The 20,200-nt window shown below is 44.7% G+C and overlaps 1 protein-coding gene across 4 annotated transcripts in view; it reads right to left on the bottom strand.

Annotated features, from left to right (window-relative positions):
• LMBRD1 (LMBR1 domain containing 1) overlaps positions 1-20,200 on the bottom strand; it is a 346,839-nt gene that overhangs the window by 94,633 nt on the left and 232,006 nt on the right. For all 4 annotated transcript variants that reach the window (XM_032961536.2, XM_032961537.2, XM_076069959.1 and 1 more), the window contains 2 exons: positions 17,012-17,076; positions 15,512-15,614 (listed from right to left, as the gene is read on the bottom strand). In XM_032961536.2, the coding sequence (XP_032817427.2) occupies positions 15,512-15,614; positions 17,012-17,076 (168 nt within the window). The remainder of the gene's footprint in view (positions 1-15,511; positions 15,615-17,011; positions 17,077-20,200) is intronic.

Genomic DNA, 20,200 nt, shown 5'->3' on the forward strand with positions numbered 1-20,200 from the left:
CGCGTGTGGCTTCAGGTCAAGGGAGGCGCGGTGGATCGCGCGATGTGCTGCGAATCCGGCGAGCAGAGTTCGATTCCCAGCCACGGGGGAAATCGGTGGACGGGGATATCCTGGTCCTCCCACCCCCTTCCACAGACCCGAGCTGATCAACGTGGTGAAGTATGGTCATACAACCCAAATGCCGAGCACGTGGACATCTCCTAACTTCACCACACGCCTTGTAGGGACTGGGTCTTTGAACTGCCGATGAAATGTACAAATGTGTGATACAGCTATTGTTCATTATTGCACCCATTAAAAAAAACATGATTGATACAACGCACGGAGGCCTCCATCGGTGAGTAGATAGTCAAAGGGCCGTTCGTTTTTAAATCATGCTTTCATCATCTATTTACTATTATCCATCATTATTATCTTTCATCCACACAAAAATAATGTTGAATATTTAAATAGTGCTAACACGAGCTCCATGAGAAAATAAGATCACCCGTACAGCCTTAATAGACTTTTTGGGAAAACGCTGTTAGCGAGCACTTATGAAGGCTGGCACGGCAACACATGGTGGTTGGGTGGCCAGCACCACGCCCGACCACCTTTGTCTCCCCAGTGCTGATGTTTACACTCCGCACCAGGTACTCAATTGAGGCTGATTTCACTTGGCTTATATAACCGTCACAAGTGTTGGCCGTGAGCAGAAATCGAACTCCGGTCGCGGTGTTCAAAGCGCGGCGCGCTAACCGCTACACCACCGCTCCCCACCATGTATACACACACAAAGACAAATAATCCACTTGTTTAATCTCATAGACTGTCTGGCGTTGCTGAATTTCTTTTGGTTTAGTTTGTTGTCCTATCCCCCGCATCTCCGGATTAGCACAGTTGGCTACGCACGGTGCGAAAGAAGTTCAAAATACAAACAGACATACGTACATGAGTAACACAGCCAGGACCAAGCATGGCCACTTGCCTTTGTCTTCCCAAATCCACCGCTCGTCCACTTTGCCAAAATCCAACCCATCTATAAAGATCCAACCCATCCAACTCATCGTCAATTACAAAACCTTTATACTGCTGCGTCTGCCAGATACCCATGGGAATTCTGGTGCCTGCCACAGCAACAAGGAGTTTCAAGGAATTTCCACAATCAGTAGAGATGGGCAGGAGCAGGGATATATTCTGACCTCTGCGTGTCACTAGATTATTGTAATGCTAATTTTTTTCCAGTTAATTAGTATTCTCATTTATTGCGTGTAAACGAATTAAACACGGTTTAGACCAATAGTCCAATTTCCCCTTAGCTAACTCCCACGGGATATTAGTGCTTAAACAAAGTTAAAATAATAAAGCAATAATGGAAGACAAATCAATCGTTGTGCATTTATGGAAAATGTCCTTGAAACAAAGTAAACTGCCACAATGTTTTTTTTGGCACCTAAGTCCGTCATATTTTCAAAGCAGAGATTTTAGTTTTTTTTAAATGCGCTGCATTCGTTTATATGTTTACAGGGTCGGTGAATTAAGTCATGCGACAGGGGTGCTAACCGACAAGCTGCAATAGCTTCTCAAATTAAAACTTAAAAATAGAAAACCAGCACTTCTCTGTCGTCGGAGAAGGATCTTGGTGAAAGTGCATATTTTACCCAATCAATAAGCGCGTAATGGACTCACGGGTGAATTCCACCTCCAGCCGACACTTTGTTTGCGAAGCAATCAATGAGAAGAGAGGAATCAAGGAGGCTCGCCATTGCCCAGCTCTAAAGGCCGGATCAATGGCACAACTTTATTATCAGAGCGTAAAATAATATTGTGGCTTTAAAAAAAATTGGCCAATTATCTTGTGCGCTGAGATTCCTCATGTGTCTCGCCTGGCTTGAGCCTTCACACAAGGCCTCGTGGGTCCGACAAACAAATCCAATTAATTGTTGTATGCACATCCCCGGAACATCTGCAGCTTATGGTGCAAATCGACAAAAAATCCTGGATGAATTTAAGCACGCCATTACTGACCTGTATATGAATATATGCTTTAAATACATGCAAGCATGCAAATGCACTCTCTCTCAGACCTTGTGAAATGTCAGTCTATTAACTAAACGGCTGTAAGAAATGTATAATTCAAAAATATCATAGTAGTGAATATGAGTGGTGATTTGTTATTGTTAAGAGAGTAACAGGCTACTTATTGATGTAGCTGGGAAATAGTACGCCTGTCCATCCATTAGGGCATCCATCTGTCCCAAGATGCTTTGTTTTCATGATAACTAATAAACCCCTCAACCAATCAGTACCAAACCGACCACAACGGCCTACCAGTACACATATCTGGACCTCTGCAATATGTGGGCTATATTAAAACGAATAATGCGATTCCACATACTGGCTCAATTAGCATGCGGGTTAGAATGTTCAAGTGTGGATGGATGGGCATTCCAGACATTTGCATATGCATCTGTATGCTTCGGTGCACACACGTCTCTTCATTTCCATACTTCATGTTGTTGTGTTTTTCGTCATTTTGGTGACCCAGGTCACATGCTTGTAAGCGAGGCTCTATTTTGGTCTCTTTGGCCCTGACCCGGTTACATTAAGAAACTCGACTTGTGAGTCAGTCCGCCATTCCGTCAAGTACAACAAAGCAGACGCAACTCTTACGTGAATGGCTTGCCAGCTTGCTTTATTGGAAACGTTCACTTGAGGAAATCTCCAAAGACTGTTTTTTCTCCTTGCGTGTTTAACTATACTGAACCGTACTGGTTGGTATGTGTTGGTGAGGGAGTAGGGGCATGCCATGTACCAGCCTGTCTCAAGTCCTCCACCATCATCCCTGTGCCCAAAAAGCTAAGGCCAACAGGACTAAATGATTATAGACCGGTCACCCTTAACTCTGTGGTAATGAAGTCTTTTGAGCGCCTGGTCCTGGCACACTTCAAAGCCATCACAGACCCTCTCCTGGACCCCCTTCAGTTTGCCTACAGAGCCAACAGGTCTGTGGACGACGCAGTTAACATGGCCCTCCACTTCACCCTACAGCATCTGGACTCCCCAGCATCCTACGCCAGGATCCTGTTTGTGGACTTCAGCTCTGCCTTCAACACCATCATCCCTGCCCTGCTTCAGGACAAGCTCTTCCAGCTGAACGTGCCCGACTCCACCTGCAGGTGGATCACAGACTTCCTTTCTGACAGTAAGCAGTGCGTTAAGCTGGCAACACAAGTCTCTGACTCCAGGTCCATCAGCACCGGAACTCCTCAGGGCTGCGTCCTTTCCCCACTGCTCTTCTCCCTGTACACCAACAGCTGCACCTCCAATCATCTGTCCGTCAAACTCTTGAAGTATGCGGACGACACCACCCTCATTGGGCTGATCTCTGGTGGGGATGAGTCTGACTATAGGTGGGGAGCTGACAACCTGGTGACCTGGTGCAGCCAGAACAACTTAGAGCTAAATGCTCCAAAGACAGTTGAGATGGTTGTGGACTTCAGGAAGAATACAGCCCCACTCAACACCATCACCCTGTGCAACTCCCCAGTCAAAACTGTAGAGTCCTTCCGCTTCCTGGGCACTATTCTCTCCCAGGACCTCAAGTGGGAACTGAACATCAGCTCCCTCACCAAGAGAGCTCAACAGAGGATGTACTTCCTATGGCAGCTGAAGAAATTCAACCTGCCAAAGACAATGATGGTGCACTTCTATACAGCAATCATTGAATCCATCCTCACCTCCTCCATAACTGTCTGGTACGCTGCTGCCACTGCCAAGGCCAAGAGCAGACTGCAGCGTATCATCCACACTGCTGAGAAGGTAATTGCCTGCAATCTACCAACCCTCGAGGACCTGCACACCTCGAGGGCCATGAGGCCAGCGAGGAAGAGTGTGGCCGATTCCTCCCACCCTGGACACTCTGTTCCAGCTACTCCCCTCCGGCAGAAGGCTGCGGTCCATCAGGACCAAAACCTCATGCCACAAAAACAGTTTCTTCCCATCCGCTGCTGGCCTCTTCAACAAGGCCAAGGGCTTACACTGACTTTAACATTTTATCTACAAAATGACACCTTGCCATATTTACACTATGTTACCCTATTTGTATTTTTTGTATTTTTAGATTGTATCTTATAGCTACTTTATATTCAATATTTATTAAAAATTTACATACTTTATACCTTTAGCATAGTTAGACTTGTATACCACTTATTTAAGATTTAAGATTCCTATATGTTGAATGTATGCACCTTCCTGCCAAAGTAAATTCCTTGACTGTGCGAACTTTCATGGCGAATAAAACCCTTTCTGAAATTCAAAACATCACTCGCCGCTCGACCTCTTTCGTACGGCTGATGTAGATGCAGAGCAACAAGAACAATCTCAGAGGCAGGTGTTCAAGCCAGACGACCTGGGCAGAAGCAGCGGAGCGGCATCGCTCTGATGTCTCCTTCGTATTTGTGGATCGGGCATTGCGTCGTTATGCGTTGTACGGTCTTGTTCTGGATAACCACAGTCGCACACTACTGGAGAGTTTTTTTTAATTTTCCATTTGTGCATCAGGTATAGGAATCTGCCATGGCTTTGGCGGGTTGCGGTTTAGGGTGGACCATGAGCTCCATGGAAGATCAAACGTAGGGATGTTCTGCGTTGGGTCTTTCACAACAGGATATTTGTTTGCGAGTTATTTCAAACTCTGTTCAGCTTTCCAAGCTTCATCGGTGTTGAACTCGCATCGTTGAAGGTTAAGCGCATGGGGTCCAAAAGGGCTTGCGTGACTTCGAGCGATGACGAGGGACGTGATTGAGCTCCTGGTGAATGGGAAGGGGCGATCGTTTTCTGCGATTCGCAGGACTTCCCGGAGGATTGCGGCGGATGGGTGGGGGAGAGATTTGTGACAGGGCAACCAGGGTGTTGGGGTCGACTTGAGGGTTCCGGTGATACACCGCATTGCAGCGTTCAGTTGGACATCAACAAGTCGAGCGTGACTACTTCTGGTCCATACCCGGTGCACAGTACTCGGCTACAGAGTAAACAAGGGCCATTGTTGATGTCTGTAGCATTGATGCTGATGCTCCACAGCTCGCGCTTGCCAGTTTCTGGACCAGGTTGACCCTTGTTTTGGTCTTGGCGGCTACATTTTTCCGATGGTCGTGGAAGGTTAGCGTACGGTGGTCCAGTTTCACTCCGAGATTGGCTGGAGTGGGGTCATCTCGCACAGCGTTGTCACAGGTGGTCACTTTTAGAGTGTGCTTGGCACTCCCATTGTCAAGATGAAATGCAGTGACTGTTATTTTGTGGCGATTTGGCTTGGTGGATTCGATGTCGTTGAAAGTGGCTGCTTGCATTGCCAGGGCAAGGTCATCCGCATTTCGACACTTTAGAGCATTGCCGCTGATGTCAGCTGTAACCAGGGATGGAAGTTAGGTTGCCAGGTTCATAGTGTGCCACCGCTTGCCGCAGTTTTTTTTTGTTTGTTTACCATTTAGCACTGCCCTCGCATTTGTGTGGGATACACGGCCGGCCGGGGTTGAGGGTGGCTGGTGGGGGTAGGAGGCGTGATGACGTCAGTATGACTCACGAAAACCCGCTTAATACGGTGTGGGGATGCAGGTGACGCCATCACGCAGATGTGTGTGGTGGTGTCACCACCACGCGGGCCCGCCCACACACTTGCCCACACACTTGCCCACCTGCGTGCCAGCCAGCAAAACTTTTCTTTTAAATAGTATGATATTTTAAGTAAATAGTTAAAATACTGAAAATTTTCATTTTGGCAACAGGAAAGAGACAGTTCAATGGCAATCTCTATACTAAAAGAGCAGTTGTGGAGTTGAAAGGTCCAATCAAGAAACGTTGTACACAGCTGTTTAAGCTCCAATTCATGCTTAATAGTTAGAAGTTCGCAAATTGTGAATATTTCGTTCGTCGGCTGAGTCGAGCGTTACACACGGCGATGGGAATGGTTTGCAAGACGTCTGGAAGATCTGAGATTTCTTGACACTGGTCACGAAACAAAAGGGGGAAGAGGAAAGCGGCTTAGATAGAGTGCAGACGGGGTAGATCTTGTTACTTTGGATTTAGGGGAGGAGAGCAAAAAAAACACAACCCAGATGATCTTCTTTGACCTTCAGAATAATTAATCATTGTAAAAAAAAAAGACACCCACGGCAGAATGCCTGTGCGCTTGCAGTAGGGAGGGCTAATGTAGCTGTGATGTCTCCTTCGTATTTGTGGATCGGGTATTGCGTCGTTATGCGTTGTACGGTCTTGTTCTGGATAACCACAGTCGCACACTACTGGAGAGTTTTTTTTATTTATTTTCCATTTGTGCATCAGGTATAGGAATCTGCCATGGCTTTGGCGGGTTGCGGTTTAGGGTGGACCATGAGCTCCCTGGAAGATCAAACGTAGCCGGCAGAGACATGAGTTCTATTCCCGCCCACAGCCAACACCGGTAACGATTAACTGAACCGGTACCTGGGCCTCCCCTAGGTCGACTCAGACTCAAATGAGTACCTGGTGCGGTGTGTAAACATCGCAACTGGGGAGACAAAGGTGGCCGGGTGTGGTGCTGGCCACCTACCCCCTCGTGTGCCGTGCCGGCCTTTATAGGTGCTCGCTAACAGCACTTGCTCCAATAGTCTGTTAAAGCTATATGGGGGATCTTTGTCTTTGTTTGTTTGCATGGTGAAAGTTTTACGATGCCTCCTCAGCCAGGGTTATGAGCATTATTTTGAGAAGTGATCTATGGAAATCAAGTGTAATCCTGTGCAGCATTCAGTATTTTAAAAGTGATGCAATTTCAATAGTAATGGATGACATTCATGATCAATTCATTTACATTATCATATGATAGTTCCAATTACATTTACAAATAACTGCATTATATAGCAGGTGTGTAACGATCCTTTTATGTTTAACACAAGAGTGATTCTTGAATTTCGATTTAAAGCTTTCGTGACTGCAATGATTAATCTTCTTTGGTTCTTTCGGTAAAGTCACGTAGAATGAGAATAAAATAATAAATTGATAAAATAAAATAACACAATAACACAATAATAATATTATCGTGTTATTATTTTATTTTATCAATTTCTTATTTTATTCTCATTCTACGTGACTTTACCGAAAGAACCAAAGAAGAGTGATTCTTGACTTCACAATACAAAATTGTGTCCATACAAAGTCTTTTTGATGAGTGTATTAGTGGCTACTTCTGTGCCCAGCAACCTGAATTTGGTGAAGGAGGAGTGGGGGGGGGGGAAGGATCCAGACCATATTGTCCTTCCCCCACACCTCCGATGAGCACGGTTGGCTATGTACGGTGCGAAAGAAGTTCAACGTGCTGTACATACCACATCAGTGGACAGAGATACATGAACCAATCCCGGTGACCCACCACTTCACCAACCCACACTGACCAATGTGGTGAAGGACGGTCAAATAACAGATTTAACCGACAAGGAACGATTGTTAAAGGACCGTCGATATATTTTTGTTGGGATATTTTGCATGCAATTGGTTAACGTTATTACTCCAAACCACTGTAATACGTTACATGCAACATGACCAAACCCCGATGAATCTCCAAGGGCGCGAATCATTGGACCGCAATTATACCGTGATTGTAGCGTCTGTATCATGATATACCCCGCAAATGGCTGATGCTGTCCTCGCATTAAAACCAAGTCTGTTCGAATGATCATTTGCCTCTTTTCATTAGTTTGTGGAATTGTTTGCACGTATTTAAAAAGAAAGGGATAACAACCACACTGAGTAATCGGTAGATGCCAGGCCACTGCGATTCAAACAGTTTATGAGAACAGTCCACTAGACTGAGATTAACAGCAAGGTAATTTGATGGCATTGCAGGTACTGAATGGTTGCTGGGAGAAAAGGTGGAGACTTTTGGTTTACACTTAGACCCATTCACATGTATTGGTTCCCCGTAACCCACTCATCCTACCAACACTCGTAACACAAATTTAACTTGCCGTAAAAACGCGTGTCTTCCAAGATGCAGCAAGTGAACATCATTTATTTTTAATGTCCGTACTGCCCAGCATGAACATTCATGCAAGGTTGCCAACAGCCTTCCGAGTGTAACTGCCCAAAACGCGGGGCACGTCTTGGGTTTATTGTTAAGCCGGCATTTTACGGAAAAAAAGTCAAAGTGTCCTGATGCTCACGGGAGGGTAGGGGCGGGTGCTCATCTCTGTTGGCCCCCTTCATCAGCTGTTCTGGGAAATTCCATATCCCTGTAGTAGGGCCCAGTCTGTTTGGTGTTAACGTCTGCCAACGTCCCTTTGTATGCACCGCCAGTACAACTGAATAGGAAAATATTTAAAGCAATGGTAACTGTCATGGGTGCAATTATGCATCGATTCGTAGAAGAATTTCGAGTCTTACGCTCACGATAAAAGCGTCGAATCGCTGAGACGAAGAATTTGTGTTTTTCTTGTTAAATGCAATTGGTGCACATCAACCCTGCAGCCACTTGAGGAACTGACATTCAAATAAGTATTTTTAAAAAGGGTTTCTTTAACTGAATCGTGACAATTCATCGCAAAGTATGACGATCCACTCATCTCCAGAAGGTTGAATCGCTCCACTCCTAGTCACTATGTAACCAAATAGAATACTATGCATATGCACTTTAAATCTTCCCATTGCATTTAACTATCAACATTGAACCTATACATATACACTGTTAAAGTGCATTGCAATGTAATCTGTAACGGTATAAACATTTATATTTTATGTGTTTATTTTGCAAACGTGCCAGGACAATAAAATTACGCAAACTTTACAGTTGCATAAAATTACGGGCAGAAAATTACCAACCGCATGTGTTTGATTTGGCCTGCAGTTCCCCTTCCTGCAATAGTCATTATAAGTATGGCAGCCACTCTGGCCTAGAATGCCAAACATTGTAATGAGCAATGCCTTCACAGACATTGGTCAGTCTCCAATGCACGATTCTTCCAACGGCGATGATTGCCATGGCTCATGATCCCTCCTCGCTGCCTGAATGCGCAACGCGCGCATGTGTGAAGCATGTGTGAAAAACGCGTATGTGCACGTGCGCACGAGCTTGCGTGTGTGTGCGCGCGCTTGCGCGTGTGCGAGCATCTCCACTTACGTAAGCGCAAAAACAAATTTCGGGTGTCTGAACGCGATTCATTATTTTGGATGTCAACGCGATTCATGTTCGCGAAAATATGCCCTGACCATCGTGGGGAGGTATGGTCAAGCAACGCCCATAACCAACACGATGTGGGCATACCATTATGCAGCAGGATCTTGATAAGGAGCTGTAAATTATCATTATTATTCTCATATCATCAGCCATGATTTGTCCACTTCAGTCACCATCCTTTACGATGTTCTCTTTTTGTGTTTAGTTTGTTGTCCTTCCCCCGCACCTCCGATTAGCGTGGTTGGCTACGTACGGTGCGAAAGAAATTGAACATACATACACAGATTCACACAGAGACCAATAATTTGTTGTCCTTCCCCTGCACCTCCGGTTAGCCCGGTTGGCTACGTACGGTGCGAAAGAAGTTCCAGCAAACACCTCGCATAGAACCTTCCCCCCCCCCCGCCCCCCCCCCCAATAATTTAATCTTGCCCGATTAGTGAAGTGAAATAAGCTAAAACGAAACAATAAATTATTTTACCAGGTCAGGCCCACTGAGCTCTAAAGCTCTTTTCAAAAGCGACCTGGCCACAAATGATAGCTCAACAAAGTGGCTGATCATGTGGATATTTATCGCAGCCAAACACTCCAAACCCATGTTGATTCTAATTGTGGAGAGATAACCGGAAGACCCGGAGAAAAATCTACTCGACCACGCGGAGAACATGCAAACTCCAAAAGCACAGGTGTCAAGGTATACTTGGAGTGTTAAAATGTACCCACAACCACCTGTATACATGGCGAGGTAGTCAACATCTCACCACTGTGGCGCTCCTATCAGTTTCAGTCGTCAAACTGATAATCGGGGGAATAATTGATTACTTCAATAATCAGATATCCCAGCTATTAGTGTCATTCGCCATTTAACAAGTTACAAACAGTGAAAATCACAAAGAACATTATGGCAATGTTCTGCATAAAGGAATGCAATGAATGGCAGGTGCCACCCTTTGGGCATTGGCTGAACACAGAGCTGGCTGCTGTCTTGTTGCACAATTAACCAACTGCTCTGTACCCTCCGCAGGTCTTTTGGAAACACAAGCATGGGTTCAGAAGTCAGGTCGAGATGACACACCACAGGCCCCCTCAAAACCCTTGGGAAACGGGAGAGAAATTACAAAACTTTGGGGGTTGCAATGGGAGCCAAATCTGAGGTACGAGGGCCGGCAGCACATCGGCCATTGTGTCCCAGCTTGTTTGCAGCAAAATGCCAATAAACAAAGCAGAATGCAAAAGAGTCCAGTCAAAATGATACAAAAGGGAATGCTACTCAAGATAATGTCGTGCCAGTCAATGACACTACAGCTCTCGATAATTCGAGCAGGGAGACTCTTTTGACTCGACCCTTTTGTAGAATTAAGTGGTTCATTTTTGTTGTGTGGCACAACAGGAATTGCAACAAAAAAAACCCAGCAATTCTAACACATGGAACTTGATGCATGTATCATTTAGCTTACTCAAGACAAATTAACGAGTCGATGCATAATTCTACCCCTAGTAGCAATACGCGCAGATGTTAAGAGTTATACGCCTTCACACTGACAGGACTAAAGGCAGTCAAAGTGACTCTGCTCAACAAGCAATATGGCAGAGCCCTCTCTGATGTCAGCCCTAAGCCAGCCATTGAAATTCCACATTCCTACGATGGGAACGAGTCTGCCTTGTGTTGACTTACGAAAAAAGTGGCACTCGGTTGATTCTGGAAGAACGATAGAAATGTTAAACTCATACCTCAGGATTTCAACTCAGCCTAATAACGGTAAGTCGCACAACCCCAACCACATGACCATCTGGCGAGACATAAGAACACACTATATTCATAATATAGTCTTCTTTGGGTCAGATCGTGCAAAAATATTAATGCATTTTCGTGCGAAGGGGGGGGGGGGGAGATTAATGCATTAAAGCATGAATGCGTTCGTTAATACCCCCCCTTCGGACGAGAAGGGCTCACAAGTGACGTCATCACATCTACCCCTTTATTTAAGGAAAGAGTAGGATTTCTCCACAAATCTGGCTGTCGCCTGATGAAGCTAGTTGTAATTACTGGTGAAGCGTCGCACTCTGATTGTAAATGTTGTGTATTTGCTCTCCAACACACCGGTGTGCTGTACTAGCAACGAACTGGCATGTTCTGTTTACGTGACAAACCTTACTATTTGGCTGTGTCAGGTGGTGGCGGATCTAACGACACATTTATATATTTACTTGATCTAACCCAAAAAACCTATATTACGGATATTGGTCACGAAAGCATACATGTTAAACTAACACACTACGCACCAATATGAATTCTTGCATTTTGCGGTATTTGTTAGAATGCTCAATTAAGACGCATTCCTTGGATACAAGCCGCTGCAGGCTAAAATTTCAGCATCATTTATTTGATTTTCCCATGCATTGCCCATCCTGGATCTTAAGAGTCTCTGAGGAACTAGCTCACGACCGTAACATGGGCATTAGCCCTCGCAGCCATCAGATACATCTGCCCAGCTTGTTGCTAATGGGAACAGATGGAAATCCAAAATAAGGGCAACGGTGGCAATTCATTCTTGAACGCGCTGAAGTTAATAGCACTGCAACTAAAACCATCTGCATGGTGAGAGATGACTAGAATTGTGCATGGATGTATGCTGGTAATAGGCAAACACTGTTGCTTATACCTGGGAGTTAAGAGAAAAATAACGGAGGGGCTGTGCAGGCTCTGGGTATTTACTACCAAATACCTCCTAATGGAAAGCTGTTCATGTGCCATTCACTTGAAATTTGCCAAATGCTTTTAAGGCGCCCATTTGTAAAGAGTGGCCTCCAAATAAAAGCCATTCAAGCCTGCTGCTCCCTCGCTGATGAAGGGCCGATGACGGGCCAGCATTTTAATGCCAAAGTTGCTACGCTACAAGGCCAAAGTTGCTATGCTACACGGCAGCGTGTCATGATTCATTTGCCGCACTTTTTTTTTTTTGGGGGGGGGGGGGGTCCTTGTCTTTAAATATGCTTGTGGAATATATTTTGTTGTTTTCATTAAACATCGTCGGCCGTAAAAGCCAGACAGGTAAAAGGCGCCGAGGTTTTAAAAAAAAAAATGTCTTGCACCTCCGCTATAAGGCGTACCAAAGCTCAGCCCGGTAGCTGCTTAACAGTGTGGGGGCTTTTTTGGCACATAGAAAACAACCAGAGGCCGCAGGTTAACGCCGCGTGTAAGATATAGCTCAGGAGCGAGGTCAGGAGGTGATTGTGTTCTTTCTGAAACGGAGAGTGGTGGTGGGAGTCTGAAACCGGTTGTGCACAACGCGCTGTAGAAGCCGATTCACCGAGACTCTACAAGAAAAAGGGTGCCACGGTGGCGAGATGTTGACTCCCTCGCCTGGTATACGGAAGGTCGTGGGTTTGATCGCGACCGTCACGCCTACTGTATATTTGGATTTTGCATGTTCTCCCCATGGCCGCGTTGATTTTTCTCCAGGTCCTCCGGTTTTTTCCTCCTGCTATAAATGTCCACAAGATAAGCAGCTTCGTTGAGCTATCATTTGTGGCCAGATCCCTTCCGAAAAAGAGCTGCAGCATAGCTCAGTTGTCCTCACCTGGTAAATAAAAAAATGTTTCGGTTTAGGTAAATGCGCCTCAAAGAGACTCCCGAGTCGACTTGCCACTCACAACTGAGTGCGTTGGATGCACCGAACGACCCAGTCCTCTCGCTTGTAAAAACCTCTCTTTTGTTCTCGCGCTTCTATGGCTTCCGAATGAAAAAGTCAAGCGTTCTCAATAGAAGTGCTCGCCGGCTAAGATAAATTGTTCTTCGTAAAATCAAATTGTCCTCTTACGATAAAATACCTCAAGATCTCGACGAAGGGCACAGCATAACGGGCATTCAAGAACAAATAAATACGAGCAACTCTTCTGTAGTATTAGTTTTCATGAAGCCAAAATAAATGCGGCACACCAGCCTTCAGAGTTCCCTTGAACCATGCCCTAGTGAAAATCACTTGATTAAACATCGTGATTCAGCACACCAAAAGACACTGGATGTCCTCCCAGAGTTAACGTTTTGTTCGAAGACTGGACATCTGTGAAAAAGAGCTTCACGGCTCATCGGATTCGTCCAGTCTAAATAAAGAGTCTGATTCTAAAAAAAAATATTCTGCAGACAACTTCTTTAAAGGTACGTTGTGATTCAGGTGTATTGAAGCACTAGTACATCAGGTTTTTCCAACCTCCCGACCCACCACCAGGCTCCGTCTATCCACGCTCACCAACTTACTCCAAATTCAAATACAAATTAACTGGTTATACGCTGCACGCGCCCAACGATTGTTAAACAGTCCCATGTGCACCGCTAAGGAATTAACTGCGTCAAGTGGACCGTTTTTGTGTGCACCACTTTCACACACACACACAAACACAACAACGGGGAGAGAGATTTACCAGGTAAGGCCCACTGAGCTAGATAGCTTTTTTCAGAAGCGACCTGGCTATCACAAATGATAGCTCAACGAAGTTGCTTATCGTTTGGAAATCTATAGTGGCCAAATATATATATTAAAAAAATGCACGTTGATTCTAAATGTGGAAGGGAAAACCGGAGGAACCCAGAGAAAAATCCACACAACAACGGGGAGAGAGACGTGCAAACTCCAAATATGCAGATGTCAGGATCGGCATCGAACCCACGACCTCCTGCATACCAGTCGAGGGAGTTAACATCTCGTCACCGCTGGTGCATCACGTGTTTAACAATCATAAGGCGTGGTGCAGCGTCGACAGAGTTTGTATTTGAATGGGAAGAGTAAATAGGTAAACGTGGAAATATGGAGCGTGCTGGTGGAGGGGTCGCAAGGAGTGAAGTTTGGAAACCCTGTGGTATAGTATCTAACAATCTGGCACTGCGGCACTGTGATTAGGGTCACTGAAGGTCATGCAGCAAAGTACAATTCGCAATTACAAAAGAAGTTAACTACGGTCAAATTATTTGGTGATGCTGTGGTGGCAGTGGTGTACAAACACAATTTAAAACAAAAAAATGAACATTCCACAAGGACACTGCTTTAACAGGAAACCGTATATCATAGGCAATGTTTACAAGCAATGGCCCTTCTTCACATGAATCAAACGAAGGGGGTGATACATTTTTTTGTTACTCATAGTCACGTACCACTTCGGCCTATCCATCATTTGAGGGTTGATAAAATAAGTACAACTTTGTGAGAAGTCAGCAGAGGTTGCCTTGAGGATATCCTGGGCTATGTCATGGAAATGTGGAATTTCCACAAATTGCTCAGGGCAATCAACCGTCGCTTGTTTAGAATATGAACACCAGCTTGTTGTGTAGCAACCGGGGGGGGGGGGGGCAAAGCTCATTCTACTGGTGTTCTTGAGCCAGCGATGCAAATTCCACATTGCCTTGATCTTAGTCTTCATCATTCTGTAGAGCACATTAAGGAAAATTTAAATGCCACCAGAACTTCCGGTCTTCAGCCGGCTAAGCCAAGTCATCCCGTGATTTTTCAGAGAAATATTCCTCCTTTCCACTTTATTTTCTCTACGTCCGAGTTCACTGCCTGCCTTGCAAACGCGGTTCTTGTCTCTATGACAAATATGTCCTAACCATCATAGGAGAACTACATGGCAGAGGCACAGTTTAAATCGAATTTTGAAAACGATGCACTGGCTTCCCGCAAAGTGGTACTCAATTAATCGACAGTGGAGGGTATACGAGGCATATTCCACGTATTGACCAAGGCAGACTCAAAGTAAACAATGCAAATCAGGTTACTAAACAATTATGGGTAAGGAAAGAGATCTCACTAAGAATGTTTTCTCCAGCTGCAGGATTTTCACATCCGGGTGTTTCGACAGCCAATCATGAGACCTTTTAATCCCTGCTGGTCTACGTGGCATGTGCAGCATTGGGCCCTGTTAACCGTTGTATAATGGCGTGCGTGGACCAGCAGGAATTAACATCTCTCTGGATTGTGTTGGTGAGATCTTTCCTTCCGTATGTATGCGTGTATGTATGTTGAAATGCTTTCCCACTACAAATATCCAACCATTATAATGGGAAGTGCGAGAGGGAAGGACAACTAACTGAAGAAATTAGTTTTCAATTTAGATTGCAAAGCGCAAAGCTCCAGTGGCTTCCTAATATCGGAAGGAAGAGCATTCCAGACGGCCGCAGGAGCACATATGAAAGCGCGCGTTGCAGTGAACCATCCCTGTTCGATGTCCTCGACATAGATCGAGGATATCGACATCGCCCGGCTCTCAAACACGTCTGGCCACCCTTCTCGTGTGCCGACGAAACGAAGGCCCTCTGGTGGGTGTTGGGCTCCTCACCGGCTGGAGGTAGACGAGGGCCAGGTTGATGGGGTTAGGAAGGGTCACGTTCAGCAGCAGGAATCCAGTTGAAAAGCCCAGGGAGTGCATTGCTCGATCCAGGCTTGCGCACAAACACACACGGGAGCCATCGATTACAGCAAAGCCACGTGAAATTTATTTTATCAGTCTGACATGAATGGATCTGATACCGCAATTCTTCAATGTGATCAAAGTGTCTTTCGTATTCTTGGTTCTTTCGGTGAAGTCACGTAGAAGGGAAACAATAAAATAAGAAACATATAAAACATTAAAATTATCACGACGTTTCGACTGCAACACAAGCAATCATCATCTGATGATCTGATTTTGTTGTTTCCCTTCTACGTGACTTTACCGAAAGAACAGAGAATATGAATCCCTGCAGTCACGAAAGCTTTAAATAAAAAAAAACTGTGTTTGTTTAAAAAAATATATATTCTGTATCAAAAATGGCAAATCTTACAGAAACAGTTTGGCCAGATATGGCAAACAGTACTTCACAGAACAGCCTCATATCACCCAAATATTATTAAAGGCCGTGCAAATGTTTATATAAGTCTTACAACATGCACACAGGAAGTCCTGCTTATATGCATAGCCCTGGGTGGGATCCCCTCCACAAACCTGTACTGATCCGGTGTGGTGAAGTATAGTCAAACAACTTCTTTAACTGACACGGTCATTGAGAGGCCTTCATCCAGCAGTTTATTCACAAAAGAGCCGTTCATTATCATTCAGTTTTGTTACGTACAGATGTTAGGTCAGGTCACAGAAAAGTGTCTCACTGCTCATGTCTGTTGGCAGCCCTGGGCCAACAGAGGAAATTCCACAGTCCCATGATGCAAGCCAGCACATTCATGTGATTAACACGATTTACTTTATACAAAGTTCCATTCCTTTAATCAATTACATTATATATATGCGTCCTATTTATATATGTGCAACGTGCTGCTTTAGATGATAGTGGTTTTTGGTACTGCAACTAATAATGCTGCAGGCAGAAGACCCCATTTTAAAAGCAGTATACCAAGGGGACTTAAATTGTCACGCATTTGTAAGCAAGCACCTGGGAGTCAAACCTGAGGTCACACTGAAGGTCACGGCAGCTCCCAAAGACACCCAGTCACGCTCCCACAAGGACACTTCCCTCTGACAGTTCATACCCGTTCTGATACACCACACACTCGCGCCCACCGAAGTATTCCGACGGTCTCCCCTGGAACCACATTTTATTTAGTAAACGTCCGACTATGTGAATTAGTTGGCTGCGCGGGGAAGCCTGAGCGGGGTTACATTATAACGGGGACTTCGCATTTGCGTCGACGTCAAAAAAAAGAAAGAGAGAGACGCGTGTAACGTGTTCACCAGCACTCCGCTCCATACCGCGGGTGGACTCGTGCTGGGAGAGCTTTTAATCGGGCCCGTCTTTCGAAAAGCGGTTTGAGGTATTGCCACCAAAAACAGCTCGCCGCAGCTTACCTTGACAGGAACAAAGTCACGATGATGAGGAGGGCGACGAGGGAAAGCGCAACTCCCAAGACGATCTAAACAAAGAAGGCGGAGGGAAAAAAAAATAACAATTAGCGAGCGCCGCATCAGGCCGAGCAGATAAGTGAAAAGGGGGCCAAATGTGGCTCAGAGAGGCACCGATTTCCTTTAATGACATTTTGTTTCACAGAGACTCGAGGTGGCGTCAAAAAGGAATCGAGAGCCGGAGCATCTTGGTCGCTCAAACGAGCGATGAGGCAAGTGTGAAGCAATGCCATTGGTGCCAAGCCAACCGTGGAAATGTCACGTTCCCATGGTAATCGTCGGTCGCTTCGTGTGACAATCATTGGTGCCGTGAACGTGAATGTAGGGTTAAGTGAAGATGACGATTGTCGACAAGCCCAATATTAAGCTGAACAAGCCTCATTATTATTTTGTTCAGAAGCATTTTGAATGCCTTTTCCTGGAGGCATTCATGAGAAAGATAGTTTTATAAGGTCTGAAAATGTAATAATCCCTCCCCCCCCCCCCCCCCCTCAAGATCTGTAGTCCTCTATATATGTCCGGGTGCTATTGACCAACTAATGAGTGTATGAGGAAACCGGAGTACCCAGAGAAACCCACGCATGCGGTGGGACAACACTCTATTCCATACAGATGGAAGAAATGCAGTGCACATTTATTGCTGAACCGCCTTCTCTTGGCGAGCAAGGATATGGCTCCTCTTCAATGCCCGCGGGAAGGGATTTTCACAACGTTCGTGTGATCCGCCAACCCTCGCTTTAACAGTGCAATATATAACGCTGGCTTGTCCGAGCCAATGTTGATGCCTCTAGTTTTGTTTTTTTTAACTGCAATCTTCTTACTCTCACATACCGTTTAATTTGATCACTCCACTGCCTTTTTAGATATCACTGGGTGCATGTTCCATGTCTCAGCTACCAATATGTCACGAGCTTCGTCGCTTGGCGTGAATTTTACAGGGCGATGAAAACAAACGGCCGTGCTTGAGAAGGATTCCTAGATAAACAAAATGGCTGAAACGTCTGCAGCTTTGTTCTGTTGCTGTTACTAAATAGCTGCGTTTAAATGACTAATTAGCGATGCTCAGCTAATTGCACCAGTTGTTTTGCCCAGCTGATAAGATGCTGAATGGTAACAAAAATGGATCTTTAAACTTCTCCTGGAACCAGATAAATATGAATGGTTTTAAATGCACTTTTACACAGAAAGGCAATTTGAGATGCATAAAAGCTGTTTATTATGCAAACTGAAGTCATATCAAAATTCTTTTAATAAAACTGCTTTGTATTTTTAATTAGGGTGCCAACCAGGGCAAAGACAAGACTATGCATGAACAATCTTTGCAAAAGCCACATTTCTGCATAAGGGATGCAAAACACCCACAGATAATAGAGCACAGCTGCATTTGCTGTGATAGCGATCACATAATAATTCATTAAAATTAGTTGATGGCACAAAGATGACAACGATATCTTCGTGCAAGTTAACCTGACGCTCTAACTTCCGCTCTTCCCACCACTTGACCAAAAGCACACAAAAGCACGATCGTCTCTGATCACAGATTTCAAATGAACTAACCTTTCATTAACGCGTATATTCTAACTCCTAGGCTCCCAAAGGGAGAATGCTGAATCTTAAGTGAATACATAATGCGTGCTTATAATCCAGCGATAAAAGACAGGGTTCGTGGCACAGATAGAGACAGAGCTGCCTGTGTGTGGACACCCACGCTGCAGGACAGTGAGGTGTGTTTAAGGCACTTCAGAAATAGATTTTGGGTCTATCACTGTGGAGGGTTAGAGTTTTGCTATCATCAGGAGAATCCTACATCGGGATGTTTAGGTCATTTGAACATATTGGTGGTACAACGGTGCGCGGCATAAAAAAAAAAGCACAATTCTCGCAATAACTATTTATTTCACTGCAATTCGAAACCCCGGTCGGAAAATCTTGCGGGGTTTGTAAAAATCAGTTGTTGTGATGTCGACGCAGTCGGAAGACGAATGTTACGAGCAGCTGAACACAAAGCTTCACAGTCTGTTGCCGTGTAGCAGCACCAAGCCTGATGATGATTGGCTGCTCCGTGTTCCAAAGGCAGATTTGACTCCTCGTGCCCTAGACTTGGTCGGACGGTTCCTCAATTCGGCGGACCCAAATCAACGATCAATATTGATATTTTTTTTAGCAATTGTCAGTAGACTGAATAAACCTTCGAATCGCATCAAGCTTGGCGACAGAGTCAAATAAAGACTGATAAACAGATTTGCCGATTCAAATTTAGCTTTTAGACTGTTTTATGAAGACCGGTGTGTTAAGCTGCACTGGTGTACCGCCAATACGTCCTATTTCCTGAACATATTTTGCCAAACTCCATTCCTCAAAATCCATGGTTTTTGTCCACATTTACCAATGATCTCTGTTCAAACCGAGCTAAGTAATTGCACAATGAGCGTTGCAATGCAGGGGGCTCAGAGGTTCGAGCGCTGATCCAGCACCACAGAGTTCCTGCGTTCAACAAACCCAGGTTTCCGGCTGCTCATTGATTCAATTGAACACATTCATCAATTAAGACTATGTGTGTGCCTTAAAAGTAAAAAAAAATATTTATGACAGGCAATAGCTCAAACTTTATTTGAAGCTTTCGTGACTGCAACAATTACTCTTTGGTTCTTTCTGCCTCTGTGTGTCTATGTTGTGTGTCTCTTTCTGTGTCCCTGTGTGTGTCTCTCTCTGCTTGTGTGTCTGTCTGTGTCTGCGTTTTGTCTCTCTCTCTCAAATTTAGTTCTACCTGATGACGGTTGCTCATGTTGCAATCGAAACGTCGTATTCTATTATTTAATTTATTTTCTTTCCATGTGACTTTACCGAAAGAACCAAGAATATAATAGCTCTTTCTTCATAGCAGAGGCCACAGTGATAGAGTGGACGAAGTTTTGAATGGCAAATGAATAGTTGCCTCATAGTAAATACTGAGTAACAGAGAACCCCCTTAATTTATCCAAAATGCAGTACTACCTGAACTCATTAATTATTCAAATTATGAAATGTTGTTGGCAGATTGCATTTTGGATAACCCATGATTAAATTGACACTCGTCAATAAAATAGCCTTAAAATAAAAAAAATATCATCGGCAATGTTTTGGGCAAAGGGCCTT

Source organism: Petromyzon marinus, chromosome 27 (genome assembly GCF_048934315.1).
Source record: "Petromyzon marinus isolate PM22_M1 ecotype Great Lakes invasive population chromosome 27, UKy_Petmar_22M1.pri1.0, whole genome shotgun sequence".
Classification (NCBI taxonomy): domain Eukaryota; kingdom Metazoa; phylum Chordata; class Hyperoartia; order Petromyzontiformes; family Petromyzontidae; genus Petromyzon; species Petromyzon marinus.